We start from the raw sequence: 14,502 nt of genomic DNA on the forward strand, positions 1-14,502 counted from the left end.
CAAGGTGGGGCAGGTTGGCGGGGCTGGGGGAGGCCCCAGGCCACGTGGCACTGTGTCCCAGGGCCCTTTGTGACACACTGGGCACGGCCGGTGGGATGGAAGGGGGCAGGGTGTCCAAGGGCCCTTTATGACCCGCGGTGACAGAGGTGCTGCTGGTGACACGGCCACAGTGTCAACAGGGCTCCTCGGAGCAGGCGACGGGACAGGACGGGACAGAGCGGTGCTGTGCGGAGCCCCCGCGCAGCCAACTCGTGCCTTGCTGACCCGGAGCGTTTTGGAGGATTTTCTCACTTTCAGGTGACCTCGAGGCATTTCCACAGGATTTGGAGACCCGGAGTTTCTCCGAGGTGTCTCTAATCCCTGTGGCAGGTGCCCTTGAGACCCTTCTGCAGGACTTGGAGACCCGGAGTTTCTCCGAGGTGTCTCTAATCCCTGTGGCAGGTGCTCTTCAGACCCTTTTGCAGGACTTGGAGACCCGGAGCTTCTCCGAGGTGTCTCCAATCCCTGCGGCAGGTGGCCTCCAGGCCATTCTGCAGGACTTAGGACCCGGAGTTTCTCCGAGGTTCTCTTTCTCTCTTGCAGGTGCCCTCGACACCAGACTGTGGCATGGCAGGGAGACGCTTCAGCCTGCTCAGGCTGTTCCGGAGGAAGAAGGAGGAGGAAAGCCCTGGGGCTGCTCCAGCACAGCAGCCTGAAGAGGTGCAGCAGGTGCAGCCCCCGCAGGAGGGTGAGTGCTGGAGCTGGGCCACAGGGCTGGTGGCTGCAGTCCCCTTGACCTCATCCTGTCCCATCCCCTCTGGACATGCCCAGGGAAAGGGAGGGGGGCAGAGGGGCTGAACTCCTGGCAGCCTTGCTCCATCCACTGGGCATCCCGGGGCTGGCCCTGCCTGCTCCTGGAGCCCAGGCCTGGGCTGTGTTCTCCGGCCTCTCCCACACACCCTCAGCTCTGAGCGCGCTCGCTCTTTGCCAGATGCAGGCCAGGAGCGGACAGAAGAGCAGCTCCGTGCCCGTGGCCGCTTCCGCAGGGCAGCACAGGTACCTGCAACCATCCCCGCCTGGGCTGGGCCTGCTCTCACTGCTCAGCCCAGCACCGCTGTCGCGGCCCTCCAGGGGAAATCCCTCTCTTCCCTGCCCTTCTTTCTCCTGCAGACATTTATGAAATTCATGGGCAGTCGGCGTAGAAAGGCCAGGATCACACCAGCTGATGTCCAGGCCCAGCCTGACACCATCCCGACCCAGCTGACAAAGCCTGATGTCAGCACCGCGTCGACTGCTGTCCCAGCAAAGTGTGACACCACAACCAGTGATCAAACAACCCACTGGGACACCACGTCCACCGATGATGTGTCACACTGTGACTCTGTGCTGCCTGGTCTCACGGAGGAGGCCGACGCCACAACGACGGAGGGCGTGGCAAGCACTGACGCCGCGCCTGTTCAGCGCCTGGCCGATACCCCCAGCCTGGAGTTTCTTGAGGAGAGAGCTGTCTCTGCTGAAGTAAGCAGCCTGTGGCCCCCCAAGCTGGGTGCGCTGGGCCCCCTCAGCCTTTGAGGCTGGCACAGTGTGCTGGGAAGGGAAGCATTTCTCAGGGGAAGCTGGGCAAGTTGCTCACTCTGGCAGCTCTCCACCTCTCCCCTGTGCATCCTCCAGGCCAGAGTGTGGGACCTGGGGACCTGGGGCTACTCAAGGCATCTCCAGTCCCTGGGACAGGTGCCCTCGAGGTCAGACAGTGGGACTGGATGAGGCGAGGCATTTCCCAGGCTTCTCTCTTGCAGCTGCCTTCAAGGCACGACTGCAGGACTTGAGGAGCCAAAGCTTTTCCATGGCATCTCTGCTGCAGGTAGCTATAACACCAGATGGAGACATGCAGCAGAGACCCCCCACGGTGCCCAAGCTGGCCTGGGTGAAGGAGGAGGAGAAGGAGGAAAGCCCTAGAGCTGCTCCAGCACAGCAGCCTGAAGAGGTGCAGCAGGTGCAGCCCCCGCAGGAGGGTGAGTGCTGGAGCTGGGCCACAGGGCTGGTGGCTGCAGCCCCTTTGGCCTCATCCTGCCCATCCCCTCTGGACATGCTCAGGGAAAGGGAGGGGGGCAGAGGGGCTGATCTCCTGGCAGCCGTGCTCCATCCACTGGGCATCCCGGGGCTGGCCCTGCCTGCTCCTGGAGCCCAGGCCTGGGCTGTGTTCTCCGGCCTCTCCCACACACCCTCAGCTCTGAGCGCGCTCGCTCTTTGCCAGATGCAGGCCAGGAGCGGACAGAAGAGCAGCTCCGTGCCTGTGGCCGCTTCCACAGGGCAGCACAGGTACCTGCAGCCATCCCCGCCTGGGCTGGGCCTGCTCTCACTGCTCAGCCCAGCACCGCTGTCGCAGCCCTCCAGGGGACATCCCTCTCTCTTCCTTGCCTTTCTCCTGTAGCTGGTTTGCAGATTCATCAGGTGCATTTGGCATGAAGAGGCCACTTTCATGGCCACTGGGGACACGGCAGACTCGGACCTCTTCAATGCCCAGACCAGCGCTGCCCTGCTGGATATGCTTGTGGAGAACAGTGTCTACAAAGCAAAGCAAGTAAGCAGCCTGTGGCCAGGGCTCCAGTCCCCCAGGGATGCTGTGGCCCCTCACGCCGGCTGCGCTGGGCCCCCTCAGCCTTTGAGACCAGCAGAGTGTGGTGGCAAGGGGAGCGCTTCTTGGGGGAAGCTGGGCGAGTTACTGGCTCTGGCAGCTCTCCAACTGTCCCCCGTGTCCCCTCCAGGTGCCAACCATAGTCAGGTGCATCCATCAGTGGCTCATGTCCAATGTGTCTGCTGAGCACAGGCTGGACAAGACTCTTGTCCTGCTGACTGAGGAACACCCCATGGACGTTGCAGTGACCCTGCTGCGCTCTGCCCCAGCCTGTGACAGGTATGGGGCCCACCTGCCTTGAGGGCTCACCTGCCTTTAGACCCCATCCCCCTGGACAGCCTGTCCCAAATGGTGTGCCAGAGACATGGAGACTTCCAGGACACTCCAGCTCCTCTCTTTGCCAGCTTTGGCATGTCAGCCTCCAATCCTGAGGCCAGCCTGCCTCCCTGCCCCACAAGGCACCGTGGCTCTGTCACCTGGGCCCCGCAGCTGCCCAGGCCACAGAGCTGTGTCCCAGACCCCCCTGAGGCAGAGTTGTGACTCCACAGAGCTGCTCGCACCATGTGGAAGACGCTCATCTCCTCCAGATGGACTAAGGAGCCGGTGCTGCAGATCCTCTTCCGTGTGCTGGAATACTGGCCAGCGCACAGGAGACGCACCTCTGATGGGGATGAGAGGGATGTCTTTGCCCTGGCTGTGAGTTTCTTGAGCTGGCCTCTGCTCGCCCCCAGGTTGCCTCTGGGACACCTTTCCATCCTCTCTCACCACTGCTTCTCCCTGCCCCAGGCACTGGGCTGCAAGCCTGGCTTAGGGGCAGGTTCAGGGACACCAGGCTGGGGGATCCCCCTGTGTCTCCCCTGGTCTGTCCCTGCCATGCTTGGGCCCTGCCACATGGACATCTGGGCCCTGAGAGCTGTCTCTGGGTGCTTTGTCTTTGGCAGGCAACTGTGGCACTCTGGGAGATCCTCCAGCTGTCCCACTCCTGGTGCCCAGGGGGAGTGAAGGACAATTTCCCACGCCTCCTTCTGACTCTGCTCTTCCAAGTTTTCATCAGCACAGAGGAGATGTCAGAGGAGGTCGAGACCTTCTGGAGGCGATGCCGGGAGCAGCGCAGCCTTCCCCCCAACCCCAACAGGTGCTCCATCCCAGTCCCCTCCCCCTGCCACGCCCTCGGGGCTGGGGCCAGGGCTCTGTGCCTGACCTGGGCTGTGCTCTGCACACAGGTTTGCAGTGCAGACTGTTAAAGCCCTGCTGCGCCAGCTGCTGGATGAGGACGTGTTGATGGCGATCGGTCGCAAGTGTGGCTGGGACATGCTCCTCAAGGCTGACAGCCACCACTATGCAGTGGGTCTGCTGGCCAGGTGAGAGCCCTTTCTCCCCACTGCCCCACACCCCCACAGGTCATTTCTGCCCTGTGCACAGGCCACCCCTCACAGTGCCCGTGTGCTGGGCCAGAGGGCCTTGGCAGCCAGGGATGGCTGAGCAGAGTGGAAAAGGCGGAGAGGGGCGGCTGCACAGGAGGAGCCACCTCCCAAAGTGCCCACGTCCTCTCCTGGGCTGGTGGCCAAAGACCAGGCCTGTGTGAGTCAGTCCCAGGAGAGCTTTGCCCACCTGGCTCAGGGTCTCTGGCACCTTTATTCCCCCTTGCAGGGAGCTGTGCCGTGTATCCCGCTCCTTCGGTCGCAGCATCGCCATCAGCCTGCTCCCGCGGCTCAGCAGGGGAGAGCCCCTGTGGGAACTGCCTGCCCTGGCGTTCCTGGTGGAGGTGAGCCTGATGGCGAGCGCTGCCTGGCCCAGCTGCCTCCCCCTCTCTGCCCTCTCACAGCCGCAGCCGCCCGGGACGGTGCCTGCACCCTGTGCTGCTGCCTGGGCCCAGCCCCGGGCGGGTCCGGGCTCCTGCCGGCCGGGCACCCCGTCACTGCTCCCTGCCTTTCAGGTCCTGCACTGCCTGAACCCCAGACAATATGGGCCCAGCGTCCTGCAGATTATTTCCAGGCACCTGCGCAGTCAGTGCCCGGAGAGGCGTCGCCTGGCGCTCCGAGGCCTGGTGGTGCTCAGCAGGGATCCCGCAATGGTGAGCAGGGGGCAGGGGCTGAAGCCGGGCCGGCAGCGTGCGGCTGTGCAAGGCAGTAGCTTGGCCTTGGCTGGCCTTTGGCAGCTGTGGCAGCTGCTCCCAGCTCTCCCCCTCCCCGTTCAGCTGCCCGACTCCTTTGGGACGCACCTTTGGCCTCTGGGCCCCGCGGCAGCAGCGTGGGGCTGCACCACAGCATTGTGTTCCACACAGGCTAAGAGCATGCGGAGCCTGAGTGAAAGCCTCCTGGAGCTACTGCAGGATGCAGACACAGACGCGGTTCAGATGACCCTCTCCGCGTTCATCAACGTGCTGCACTTCCAAATCGTCATAATATCCACCCCTACTGCCCTGAAGTTGCTTGAGGCGCTGCGGCCACTCTTTGACAACGTAAGGCTCTGTGCCCCTCATCGTGGGCACTGAGTGCTGCCAGGAAACTTTGGGCCCAGTGTCTTTTCAGGCCTGTGCCCCGGTGGGCCTGGAGAAGCCAGTGCTGAGGTCTTTTCCTCTTCCTTTGCACCAGGAGCACAGCCAGCTGCAGCAGCTCTCCATGCTCCTCTTCTGGGAGCTGATGGAGGCGACAGAGAGGAGCAAGAGCCTAAAGCCACACGTGTACCTGAGTCTGGTGCCATTCTACTTCAACTGGCACAATGAGAACCAGCGTGTGGCAGAGGTGAGGACTCGTGGGCTCTGGTGTCCCCATGGCAGGAGGCTGTTGTGCCTCCTGCCCTGGCCCATGGTCACCTGCAGCCTCCTCCTGGCCTTGGCACAGGGATGTGGGTGCTGTGCCCTGGGCTGCGGTGCCATGGCCCGCTCTCTGTTGCTGTGCAGGCCTCTTGGAGAGCACTGTTTGGTGCAGCCAGGTTCCTGAAGTGGAGAGATCTTGAGGACTTGGTGACCATGGAGCAGCCATGGAGGTTTCCCGAGTGCCTGGTAAGGACAGCCCCAAAGCCCCAGCCCCTGATGCCCAATGTGTGGGGCTGGCAGGGTGCCTGTGTCCACTGCTGCACCCACAGACACCAGCCTGTGCCCCACACACTGCTCCCTTCCCTGGGGCGTGCGGGCTCTTTTCCAGGCTCCCCTGCCCCGCAGCCAGGCTGCCATAGAGCCCCGGCCCAGCTGGGCTGTGGGGCAGGGCCGCCCCACGGCTCCCCAGGAGCACCCAGCCCTCTGCTCCCCCCAAAGCCCGACCCCAGCAGCTGCTGGCCAGGCCTCAGGGCTCTGTGGGCAGGGGAGCCCCGTGCTGGGGGCAGGCAGCGCCCGGCCAAGGGGCAGAGCCTGAGCCGAGCCTTCCCTCTGTGCCCTGGCGCTCTTTGCAGCTGGAAAAGGACAGGAGCCGAGTGGGCCAGTACGTGCGCCAGGCCCTGCCGTTCCTGGAGAGCCCAGAGAAGCCCCTGCGAAAGCTGGCCATCAAGTTTCTGGGTGAGCCACAAGGCCGGGGTCCCTCCCCGCCCCGCTGCAGCTCGGCCCCAGCCCCGGCTGCTGCAGCGGCAGCAGGATGCGGCCCAGGGCATGTGGAGCCCCGAGTGGCCCCGAGCGCCTGCTGCCGCCCTGTGCCAGCCCAGCCCTGGGGCGTCCCCATGCGGGAAGGCCCCGGGCTCAGCCCTGCCAGGGCAGGAGGCCGTGTGGCCGGGCTGGCAGCACCGCTGCGGGGAACCTGTGCCTCTGGGGCCTGACAGGCTCTGTGTTCCCAGGGATCGCCGCCAGGTCCATGAAGCAGGAGCAGCCAGAGCTGCAGCTCATCTGCCAGGGTGAGCGAGAGCACCTTCCAGCTGATCCCCTTGGGCCCTGCTCCCTCCTGGCCATGGCAAGAGCTGGCTGGGATGGCCCTGGCAGGAGGGGCTCCTCACGTCCCCACACCCCTGGCCTCTCACCTTGGCTCTCTTCCTTTCTCTTCCAGCCCTTCAAGACATCACTGATGACAGCCCTGCCGTCTCAAACCTGGCCCAGGAAACGCTCCAAATCATCAGAGCTGTACGGAGAACTTCATTCTTCCATTTCTGGTAGTCTCCGTTGCTGCCTCTTCCAGCCCGTAGAGGTGTGACAGAAGACATCAGACTCGCCATGGCAGGCCTGGCAATTCAACACTGCTACGTGCCAAGAGCTGTACAGATGGCTCCCTACTGCAGATTCCAGCAGCTCCAAGACTGGCTGTGCAGGGCGTGGCAGGCCCGGCCTTTTCCGCAGGGCAGTGTCTGCCTGTGCTGCTGCAGCTCTGTGGAGAACTGATGCAGGAAGCTCCATCTCCTGGGGCCACCTGAGCCTGTGGGGAAGATGCCTCTTCCCTGCAAGCACCCCCTTTGAGCTCAGCATGGGAACATTACATCCATGTTATCACATACAGAAGCCCAGGAGGTTTTTTTGGTGCCCAGTGTGCACAGGGCCTTGGGGAAGAGGGGAAAAGGGCTCCTTGTGCTCAGCAACACTTGCCCCACTGTGCAGTGGGCCAGCAAAAGCAAGCAGAAGCCCCTTGGCCTTTGGTGGCTCTTCTGGAGCCTCAACGTTTCCAGAAATGGAGGGCCAAAGGCTGGAGTTGTGGGGAACCCTGAGGACCTTGTCCTTGGAGATGGCCACAAGCCCTCCCCAGCCAGGAAGCAGCGTCTGTGTCCTGCCTGTGTGTTACTGGCTGGATTGCTCCGGGCTCCCAAGTGCCTCTGGAGCAGCTCCTCTGGAGCTCCTTCAGGGCTGCACCACTGCTGGGCAGGTTGGCGGGGCTGGGGGAGACCCGCAGGGGAGGGGGCGCTGGGAGGCCAGGAAGGGGTGAGGTGCTGTGGAGGCCCTGATGGGACAAGGGAGAGGGAAGCCTTGAAGGGAATCTGTGAGGGGATGGGTGGCAGAAGGCTGTGAGGGGACAGACTGGGCGCAGGCCCCAAGGGGCAGGGTGGAGGGAAAGGCCCCCAGGACTTGGGGGGCAGAGGCCACAAGCAGCCCCCAGGCAGCCACCTCCTTCCCTGCCAGCCGGCTGCTCTGGTGCTTTCCTGAGGCCTCTCCCAGCCCTGTGGCAGAAGCCCTGGAGGCCAGGCCTCAGCAGCAGGGTGGGCACACCCCCAAGGGGGCCAGGCTGGCCTGGCTGGGGACAAGGAGGGCAAGGGGGCCCTGCCGGGGCACGTCCGCCGGGTGCTGCCGGCGAGGGGCAGTGGCACAGGCAGGGCTGGCGGCCAGCCCGGGCCCCCACGGCTGCCCAGGCCACGGGGCTGTGGCCAACACCCCCCTGAGCCAGAGCTCTGGGCCCACAGAGCTGCTGCCACCACGGGCAGGGCGCTGGGCTCCTCGGGCAGGGCTGCGCACTCGCTGCTGCCCAAGCGGCTCCGCGCCCCACAGACAACAGCACCAGAGGCTGCCCAGGAGCAGCAGCACCCACAACGCCTGGGCCTCCTCACCCAGGCACCCACACCCGCCAGGACACCAAAAGTGGGCAGACTGTGGGCACAGTTGCACCCGCTTTGGCAAAAGGCTTCAGGGCAAGTGGCCACCACAGCTTTCCAGTGACTCCCCAGCCTCACAGCAACCCTTGGCAGCTTCAGCTGCAGCCTGACATCCTGACTGACTTCAGTGGCCCTGCTTGAGGCTGGACACGCCTTCCACACTCAGGTGTCCTTAGAGACTCTGCTGGGACACCAGCCTCGGGCTGCAGCTGCTCAACCTCTCCTCCACACAGGCACCTTCAAAACACGGCACCTTCAAAACACGGGCATGGGCTTCTAAACTCTACGTCCAACACTTGAGGGCAACAAAGGAAGAAGCAGCAGAAGCTGAAGCAAAGCAGGGCCTCGTGTGGCGGAGCTTCAGGGATGGAGGGAAGTAAGCACTGTGGTGTCTGCTGAAGAGATGGCCCAGTTCACCAGCTCACACTTTGCTGCTGGACATTCCTCCCTTGGTCCTGCTGGAGCCCATTCCCTACCAGTGCATGGCCCTGCCTTGTTCCTGGATCCAATCTCCGGGAGCCCTGGCAACAAGTGGGCCCTGTGTCCACCTGAGAGCAGAAACTGGCAGAACGTCTCTGCTTCCAGCACTTCTCTTGGCTGCTCCTGCAGGCGGGTGGCACCTTCAGGGGAGACACAGAACAGCTTCTCATCCCAGACTTCTCCCTGTCCCCTGCACTTCCCCAATGGACTGGACATCAGCTGCTGGCCACAGCTGAGCACACAGACATTGGAGTGTTGAACATGCGAGACTGGGCTGATTTTTTTTTCCAGAAGGCAAGAAAACAAGCAAAAAGAACACAAAAATCTTGAGAGTCTCTCTGTCCAATCTAATTGTCCTGTGAAACTTGGCAGCTGATGGTGGTTTTGTGCTGCTGCTAATCACTTCCACCCAAAAATCATGCCAGGAAGGAGCAACAGCTTCTGCCTTCTGACAGATGCCAAGTCTTGCCACCAATTGCTCCAGGTGCCACTCCCAAAAGCCACCTGCAAGAGGGCAGAGCTCAGTGCCCCTTGGCTTTGGCTGCCCTCTGGCAGAGAAGTACCCTGAGGACACAGCTCTTTGGGGCAGGAGACGGGCAGCAGCCTTGCCAGGACTTGGGGTGGTGGCAGGTCTCCTTGGGCCAGGACTTGCCAGAGGCTGTCCCTCAAGAATCCCGGGAGCAGGCAGGGAATGCTGAGCAGAGCAAGCCCTGCCCGGATATCCCATCAGGAAGACACTGTTCTAAGGGGAATTCACTGGGTGTACCAACTCTTCCTGACTGGCTTAATGACTCAGCCATGGTGTGTCCTTGTCACTCAGATCCCTTCTTGGCCGCACCTGACGTTGTGATTCGTGTGACTGACAATACCTTTAACATCCCTGTAAATATTCCTTGTTATTTTAGTTGTATCACAGATCAAAACGTACCTACCCTCCATTTATTATTAATAATTCCCATGGGCAGAAGAGCCAAACTGGGGCTCCCAGGGAAGCAGAAGCTGGGAGGATGAGGCAGGATACAGTGAATGAAGGAAACTGTGAAATGCAGAAATCCTCAGTGGGTGGCTGATTGCTTGGATCATCTCTGCAGCAATCCCGGCAGCTGCCGCAGCCACGGCTCCTGCTGCACTGGCCATTCAGTGCAGGCCATGCCTGCAGTGCCAGTGTATGGGCACTGTGGCAGCACCAGGAGCAGGGGTTCAGAATCTGTCTGGTTTCAATATTCCAAGTCCTCTGGAAGCACATGGGACAAGCCCCAAGACAAGAAGCCCGGGTCCTGGCCCTCTTGGCCGTGAACTCTGCGTGTCCAAACAAAACAGGGGCAGAGGTGGGACCAAGCGGAGTCACTCTGCACCTGCACTGAGTTCCTGGGAATGCAAAGGGAGGATGGACCTTGGCTGAGTGCTTGGAGAGAGAGAAGGTTGTTTCTCCAAGTGGAAATGCACTTGAACCAGCCTGAATGACCAGCTTGTGTTTTTCTCTGGTGGCTGAACACAGCCAGCACATGAGGGGAGGGGAATGTGTGGGATCAGGGCACTGCTTTGGGAATTCCGATGGACTGAAAGACAAACACCAGGTGCTGCTCACGAGAGAACAGGAATAAAAGGGGACACCAAAAAGTGTCAGGGGACAAGTCCCAGAATGGAACTCTGGGTGTGCAGCCTCATTTTCTCCTTCAGCACCCACAGGAGAGGGGGCAAAAAGTGGGGGTTGGGACCCCAAAACTATTCAGGGGGGAAATTGGGGATTGAGGGGACAGTAGGAGAGTAGAAGGAACAGGGAGAGGGGTGGAAAAGGGGGGTGGTCTGGGGGGTCCGACGGTCCCAAGGGGGTCTTTGGGCACTGGGGGGTTGGGAAAGGGGGGTGGTCCCCCTGAGCTCCCAACTTACTCTGGGGTGCTGGGGGCTGCTGGATCCAATCTCAGCCTTGCATTGTGCCAACAGTTTACGTTTAGAGGAATTACAGAGGTGTGACTGAATCACTTTTGTCCCCCGAGTTTAATGATGACAAATCAGATCTATTGACAGAAAATGAATTATTTAGAGTGACAAATCATCAGATAAAAGATCTTCATCTAAATTATTTAGTGAACAATATACACACTAAAACTACCAGTAGTACAGGATAAGATAGGACAGGGCACTACAGCAATTGTTGAAGCAATTCTACTAAAGGTGGCAAACAAGCAATAATTCTTAATTGGAGATGGATGGAACTCCCCCAGACCAACGCTCGTGGGGAGATCTCTGCTCTCAACCTCCAGCAGTGACCTTGGGGCATCCCCAGCCAAGGCAGGAATCTCCACACATCCCCCAAGAAGGGTTCTGTTGGAAGAAGCTGCCCCTGGCAAAGGGGACTGGCCCTTTCTGGTAGAAACCCATGGACTGACAGTCCTTGGACTCCAGGGGTTCCCTCACCATCAGGGGCTTCATTTGGGTTGAAACCAGTCTGGATTCCAACATCTCCTGTCTTGTCCTGGCCCCCTCTCAGCTCAGCACTGACCCCTTTGCAAATGGGGCATTGTCTTGGGGCCATTGCAGGGGGGATGTCCTGCCCCAGTGTCCCAGTGTTCCTTTAATTGCCAGAGGCCCTGCAGTGTCCCAGTGGCCCCTTGATTCCATGACCTTCTGAAACACCTCAGGCTTCCTTTGGTTCCATGAGGCCCCCCTGTCACAAAGGCCCCTGGATTCCATGAATTCCGCAGTGTCACAAGGTTCCTTTTTTTCCATAGGGCCCTGCAGTGTCCCAATTGTGCCTTGATTCCAGGAGTATCCAAATTCTCCCAGGGTTCCTTTGGTTTCAGGAGGTCCCGCAGTGTCCCAGCGGCCCCTTCATTCCAGGCAGGCCCAGGGAGACGAAGGCAAAGACGGAGCCCTGACCCCCGTCAGCATCTTGGGGGGGCGGGGGGGCAGGACCCGGGAAACGGCGGATGGACTGGGATGGACTGGGATGGACTGGGACAGACTGGGATGGACTGGGACACCAGGATACACCGGGACCAGGACTGGGACCCAGCAGGACCCCCCGGGAGCAAGATCTGAGCACACTGGGACCCTCCAGGACCAGAACTGGGGCAACAGGGATCCTACTGGGAGCAACTGGGACCACACTGAGGGCTACTGGGAGCAACTGGAGGCCACATAGGATATAGTGGGAGTGCCTTGGAGTCACTGGGATCATACTGGTGGAAACTGGAATGTTACTGGGGCACCTGGGAGTGACTGGGAAGGGCTACGAGCATGTTGACGGCTCTACTGGGATATACTGGGAGTGTCTGCAACCATGGTGGGGGTGACTGGGACTGTACTGGGAGTGACTGGGACTACATGAAGGGGAATTAGGACCAGGCTGGGGGCAATTGGAAGGAATTGAGTGACTGGATTTACAATAGAAGCAACTGGGATTGACTGGGACTGTCAGGAGGGAGGACTGGGATCATACTTGGAAGTGACTGGATCTGTGCTAGGGGCAACTGGGAGCAACTGAGACCATCCTGGGATCACAGTGGGAGCAGCTTGGCCCATGCTGGGAGCAACTGAGACCACACTGAGGGTGACTGGGGTCATACTGGGATCATATCAAGAGTGAGTGGGATCATGCTGGAGGTGATTGGGATCATACTGGGAGCAACTGGGAGTGCAATGGGGATGATTGGAAGTGGCTGTGAGCAACTGGGATCATGCTGGAAGCTTCTGGGCAACAGGGAATGAGTGGGACCACATGGAGGAAACTGGGAGCAACTGGGAGAGACCAGGAGTGACTGGGATCATCCTGGGACTGACTGGGCGCTGAATCCAAAAAATCGGTCCGAGAAACTGCTCAGAGACTTTTTTCTCTTTAAGCAGCCAGGTATTTGTTTATTCAACGTTGGGAGCAAGCCAGCTCGCGCTGGACAAACTTGCTCCAAGGCTTCACATAAAATCAGCATTTTTATACAATCTTCAGCTGTGATTAAATGCATATTCAAGTGATTACAACATCTATCTCTGCATATTAAGAATAGGTGGAGTATAGGTGGAGCTCAGGCGGGGCTTGGGGCGGTGCTTCTCTTGGCCCTCAATCCTGAGGGGACTTCCACTCTTCCTCCATGGCTCTGGGGGCTTCAACTCCTCTTCCTCAGCTTGACCTTCCTTCTCTTCCATTGTTCTTGACCCGCTCCCTGAAGCTTGGAAAAAGCCCTGGCTCCCGGCCTATTCCTCCTATTCCAATGTCTCCCTGATCCTGCTGTCTCTCTAATTTATCCCCTCTAGGCCTAGGACATGTTCCTGTACTATTCTCTGAAGCTTTGCTCCAGTCAGTAGAACAGAACGAGCACAGATGGTCTTGGATGTTGGGAGCTTGTTAGCAGGCCCAAATTTCTTAGTGAACTCTTTTGGGCCTGGCCTCCTGTTTCACCAGGGACACAGCCCGGGCCCGGGTGTTCCCATTCCCATTCCACGGGTTTGCATTCCTGTTCCAGGTGTTCCCATCCCATTCTAGTTGTTCCCATCCCATTCCAGGTGTCCCCATTCCCATTGCAGGAGTTCCCATTCCCATTCCAGGTGTTCCAATTCCCTTTCCAGGTGTTCCATCCCATTTTAGGTGTCCCCATTCCCATTCCTATTGTCCCTCCTCCCATTCCTGGTGTTCACATCCCACTTCTGTTTTCCCCATTCCCAGTTCTTGGTCTTCCCATTCCCATTCCAGGTGTCTCCATTCCAATTCCTATTGTCCCCATTCCCATTCCAGGTGTTCCCATTCCCATTCCCCCTGTCCCCATTCCCATTCCTGGTTCCCAGGGAGGAACTGCCAGATGCCGGAGGAGGAGCCAGAATTTATTGCCCAAAGCAGGAGATTTTCACACCAAAATTAACCCCTGGTGATGTCACCACTGTCCCTGTGATGTCACCGATGTCCCCGTGATGTTTGATGTCACCACTGTCCCTGTGATGTCACCGATGTCCCCGTGATGTCACCGATGTCCCCGTGATGTCACCAATGTTCCTTTGATGTCACCGCTGTCCCTGTGATGTCACCACTGTCGCTGTGATGTCACCACTGTCCCTGTGATGTCACCACTGTCCCTGTGATGTCACCAATGTCCCTGTGATGTCACCGCTGTCTCTGTGATGTCACTGCTGTACATGTGATGTCATCGATGTCCCCGTGATGTCACCGCTGTCATTTCCCCTGCTGCTTTACCTTAAAACCAGCACACCAGGTCTGTGCCCAATGGGGGTCCCTGTGGATCATCCAACGCGGGTCCTCCCATGGCTGATGGAGTTGGAGCAGCGGCCGAAGCTCTTCCCGCAGTCGGGGCACTCGGGGCTTCTCTTACCGGTGGGTCTGTTGGTGGGAGGTCATGGAAGAGCTCTGCGTGAAGCTCTTCCCACACTCCCCACGCTTGTAGGGCCTCTCCCTGATGTGGATGTGAAGATGGGTGCAGACGGTGGAGCTGTCCCACATTCCCTACACGTGTAGGGCTGTTCCCCAGTGTGGATTTGCTGGTGGCTGAGCAGCTTGGTGCTTGTGCTGAAGCTCTTCCCACATTCCAAGCACTTGTAGGGTCATTCCCTGGTGTGGATGCAACGGTGTTTGCAAACGCTGGAGCTGTCCCTGAAGCTCTTCCCACACTCCCCACACGTGTAGGGCCTTCCCCACTGTGGATCATCTGGTGTCGGAGCAGGTTGGAGCTCTGAGTGAAGCTCTTCCCACACTCCCCACACGTGTAGGGCCTTTCCCCACTGTGGATCATCTGGTGTCGGAGCAGGTGGGAGCTCCGTTTGAAGCTTGTCCCACACTCCCCACATGTGTAGGGCCTTTCCCCACTGTGGATCATCTGGTGGCTGAGGAGGTGGGAGCTCCGTTTGAAGCTCTTCCCACACTCCCCACACGTGTAGGGCTGTTCCCCACTGTGGATGCGACGGTGGTT

The 14,502-nt window shown here is 59.8% G+C and overlaps 1 protein-coding gene across 2 annotated transcripts; it reads left to right on the plus strand.

Annotated features, from left to right (window-relative positions):
• Positions 1-186: 186 nt before the first annotated feature.
• Positions 187-7,026, plus strand: LOC113995602 (maestro heat-like repeat-containing protein family member 6). 2 transcript variants are annotated; one of them, XM_039383930.1, is made up of 18 exons: positions 187-727; positions 971-1,035; positions 1,150-1,497; positions 1,841-1,991; positions 2,234-2,298; positions 2,411-2,560; positions 2,745-2,893; positions 3,163-3,310; positions 3,556-3,749; positions 3,838-3,975; positions 4,265-4,379; positions 4,551-4,688; positions 4,899-5,075; positions 5,209-5,358; positions 5,517-5,618; positions 6,005-6,107; positions 6,380-6,436; positions 6,586-7,026. In XM_039383930.1, exons 1-18 carry the CDS (start codon positions 607-609, stop codon positions 6,690-6,692), a joined length of 2,478 nt encoding a protein of 825 aa, XP_039239864.1. In that variant the 5' UTR covers positions 187-606; the 3' UTR covers positions 6,693-7,026. The 2 variants fall into 2 exon arrangements, with proteins under 2 accessions (XP_039239864.1, XP_039239866.1); XM_039383932.1 differs by lacking the exons at positions 1,150-1,497; positions 1,841-1,991; positions 2,234-2,298.
• Positions 7,027-14,502: the final 7,476 nt, after the last annotated feature.

The sequence above is a fragment of the Pipra filicauda genome, unplaced genomic scaffold (genome assembly GCF_003945595.2).
Source record: "Pipra filicauda isolate LSUMZ 115617 unplaced genomic scaffold, ASM394559v2 scaffold1145_size37364_pilon, whole genome shotgun sequence".
Lineage (NCBI taxonomy): Eukaryota > Metazoa > Chordata > Aves > Passeriformes > Pipridae > Pipra > Pipra filicauda.

Bases quoted from the DNA above. Each gene is read 5' to 3' on its own strand.
- LOC113995602 (XM_039383930.1), top strand. From the start codon at position 607: ATGGCAGGGAGACGCTTCAGCCTGCTCAGGCTGTTCCGGAGGAAGAAG. The intron at 2,561-2,744 runs GTAAGCAGCCTG...TGTCCCCTCCAG, and splicing joins GTGTCTACAAAGCAAAGCAA to GTGCCAACCATAGTCAGGTG. The intron at 5,076-5,208 runs GTAAGGCTCTGT...CCTTTGCACCAG, and splicing joins TGCGGCCACTCTTTGACAAC to GAGCACAGCCAGCTGCAGCA.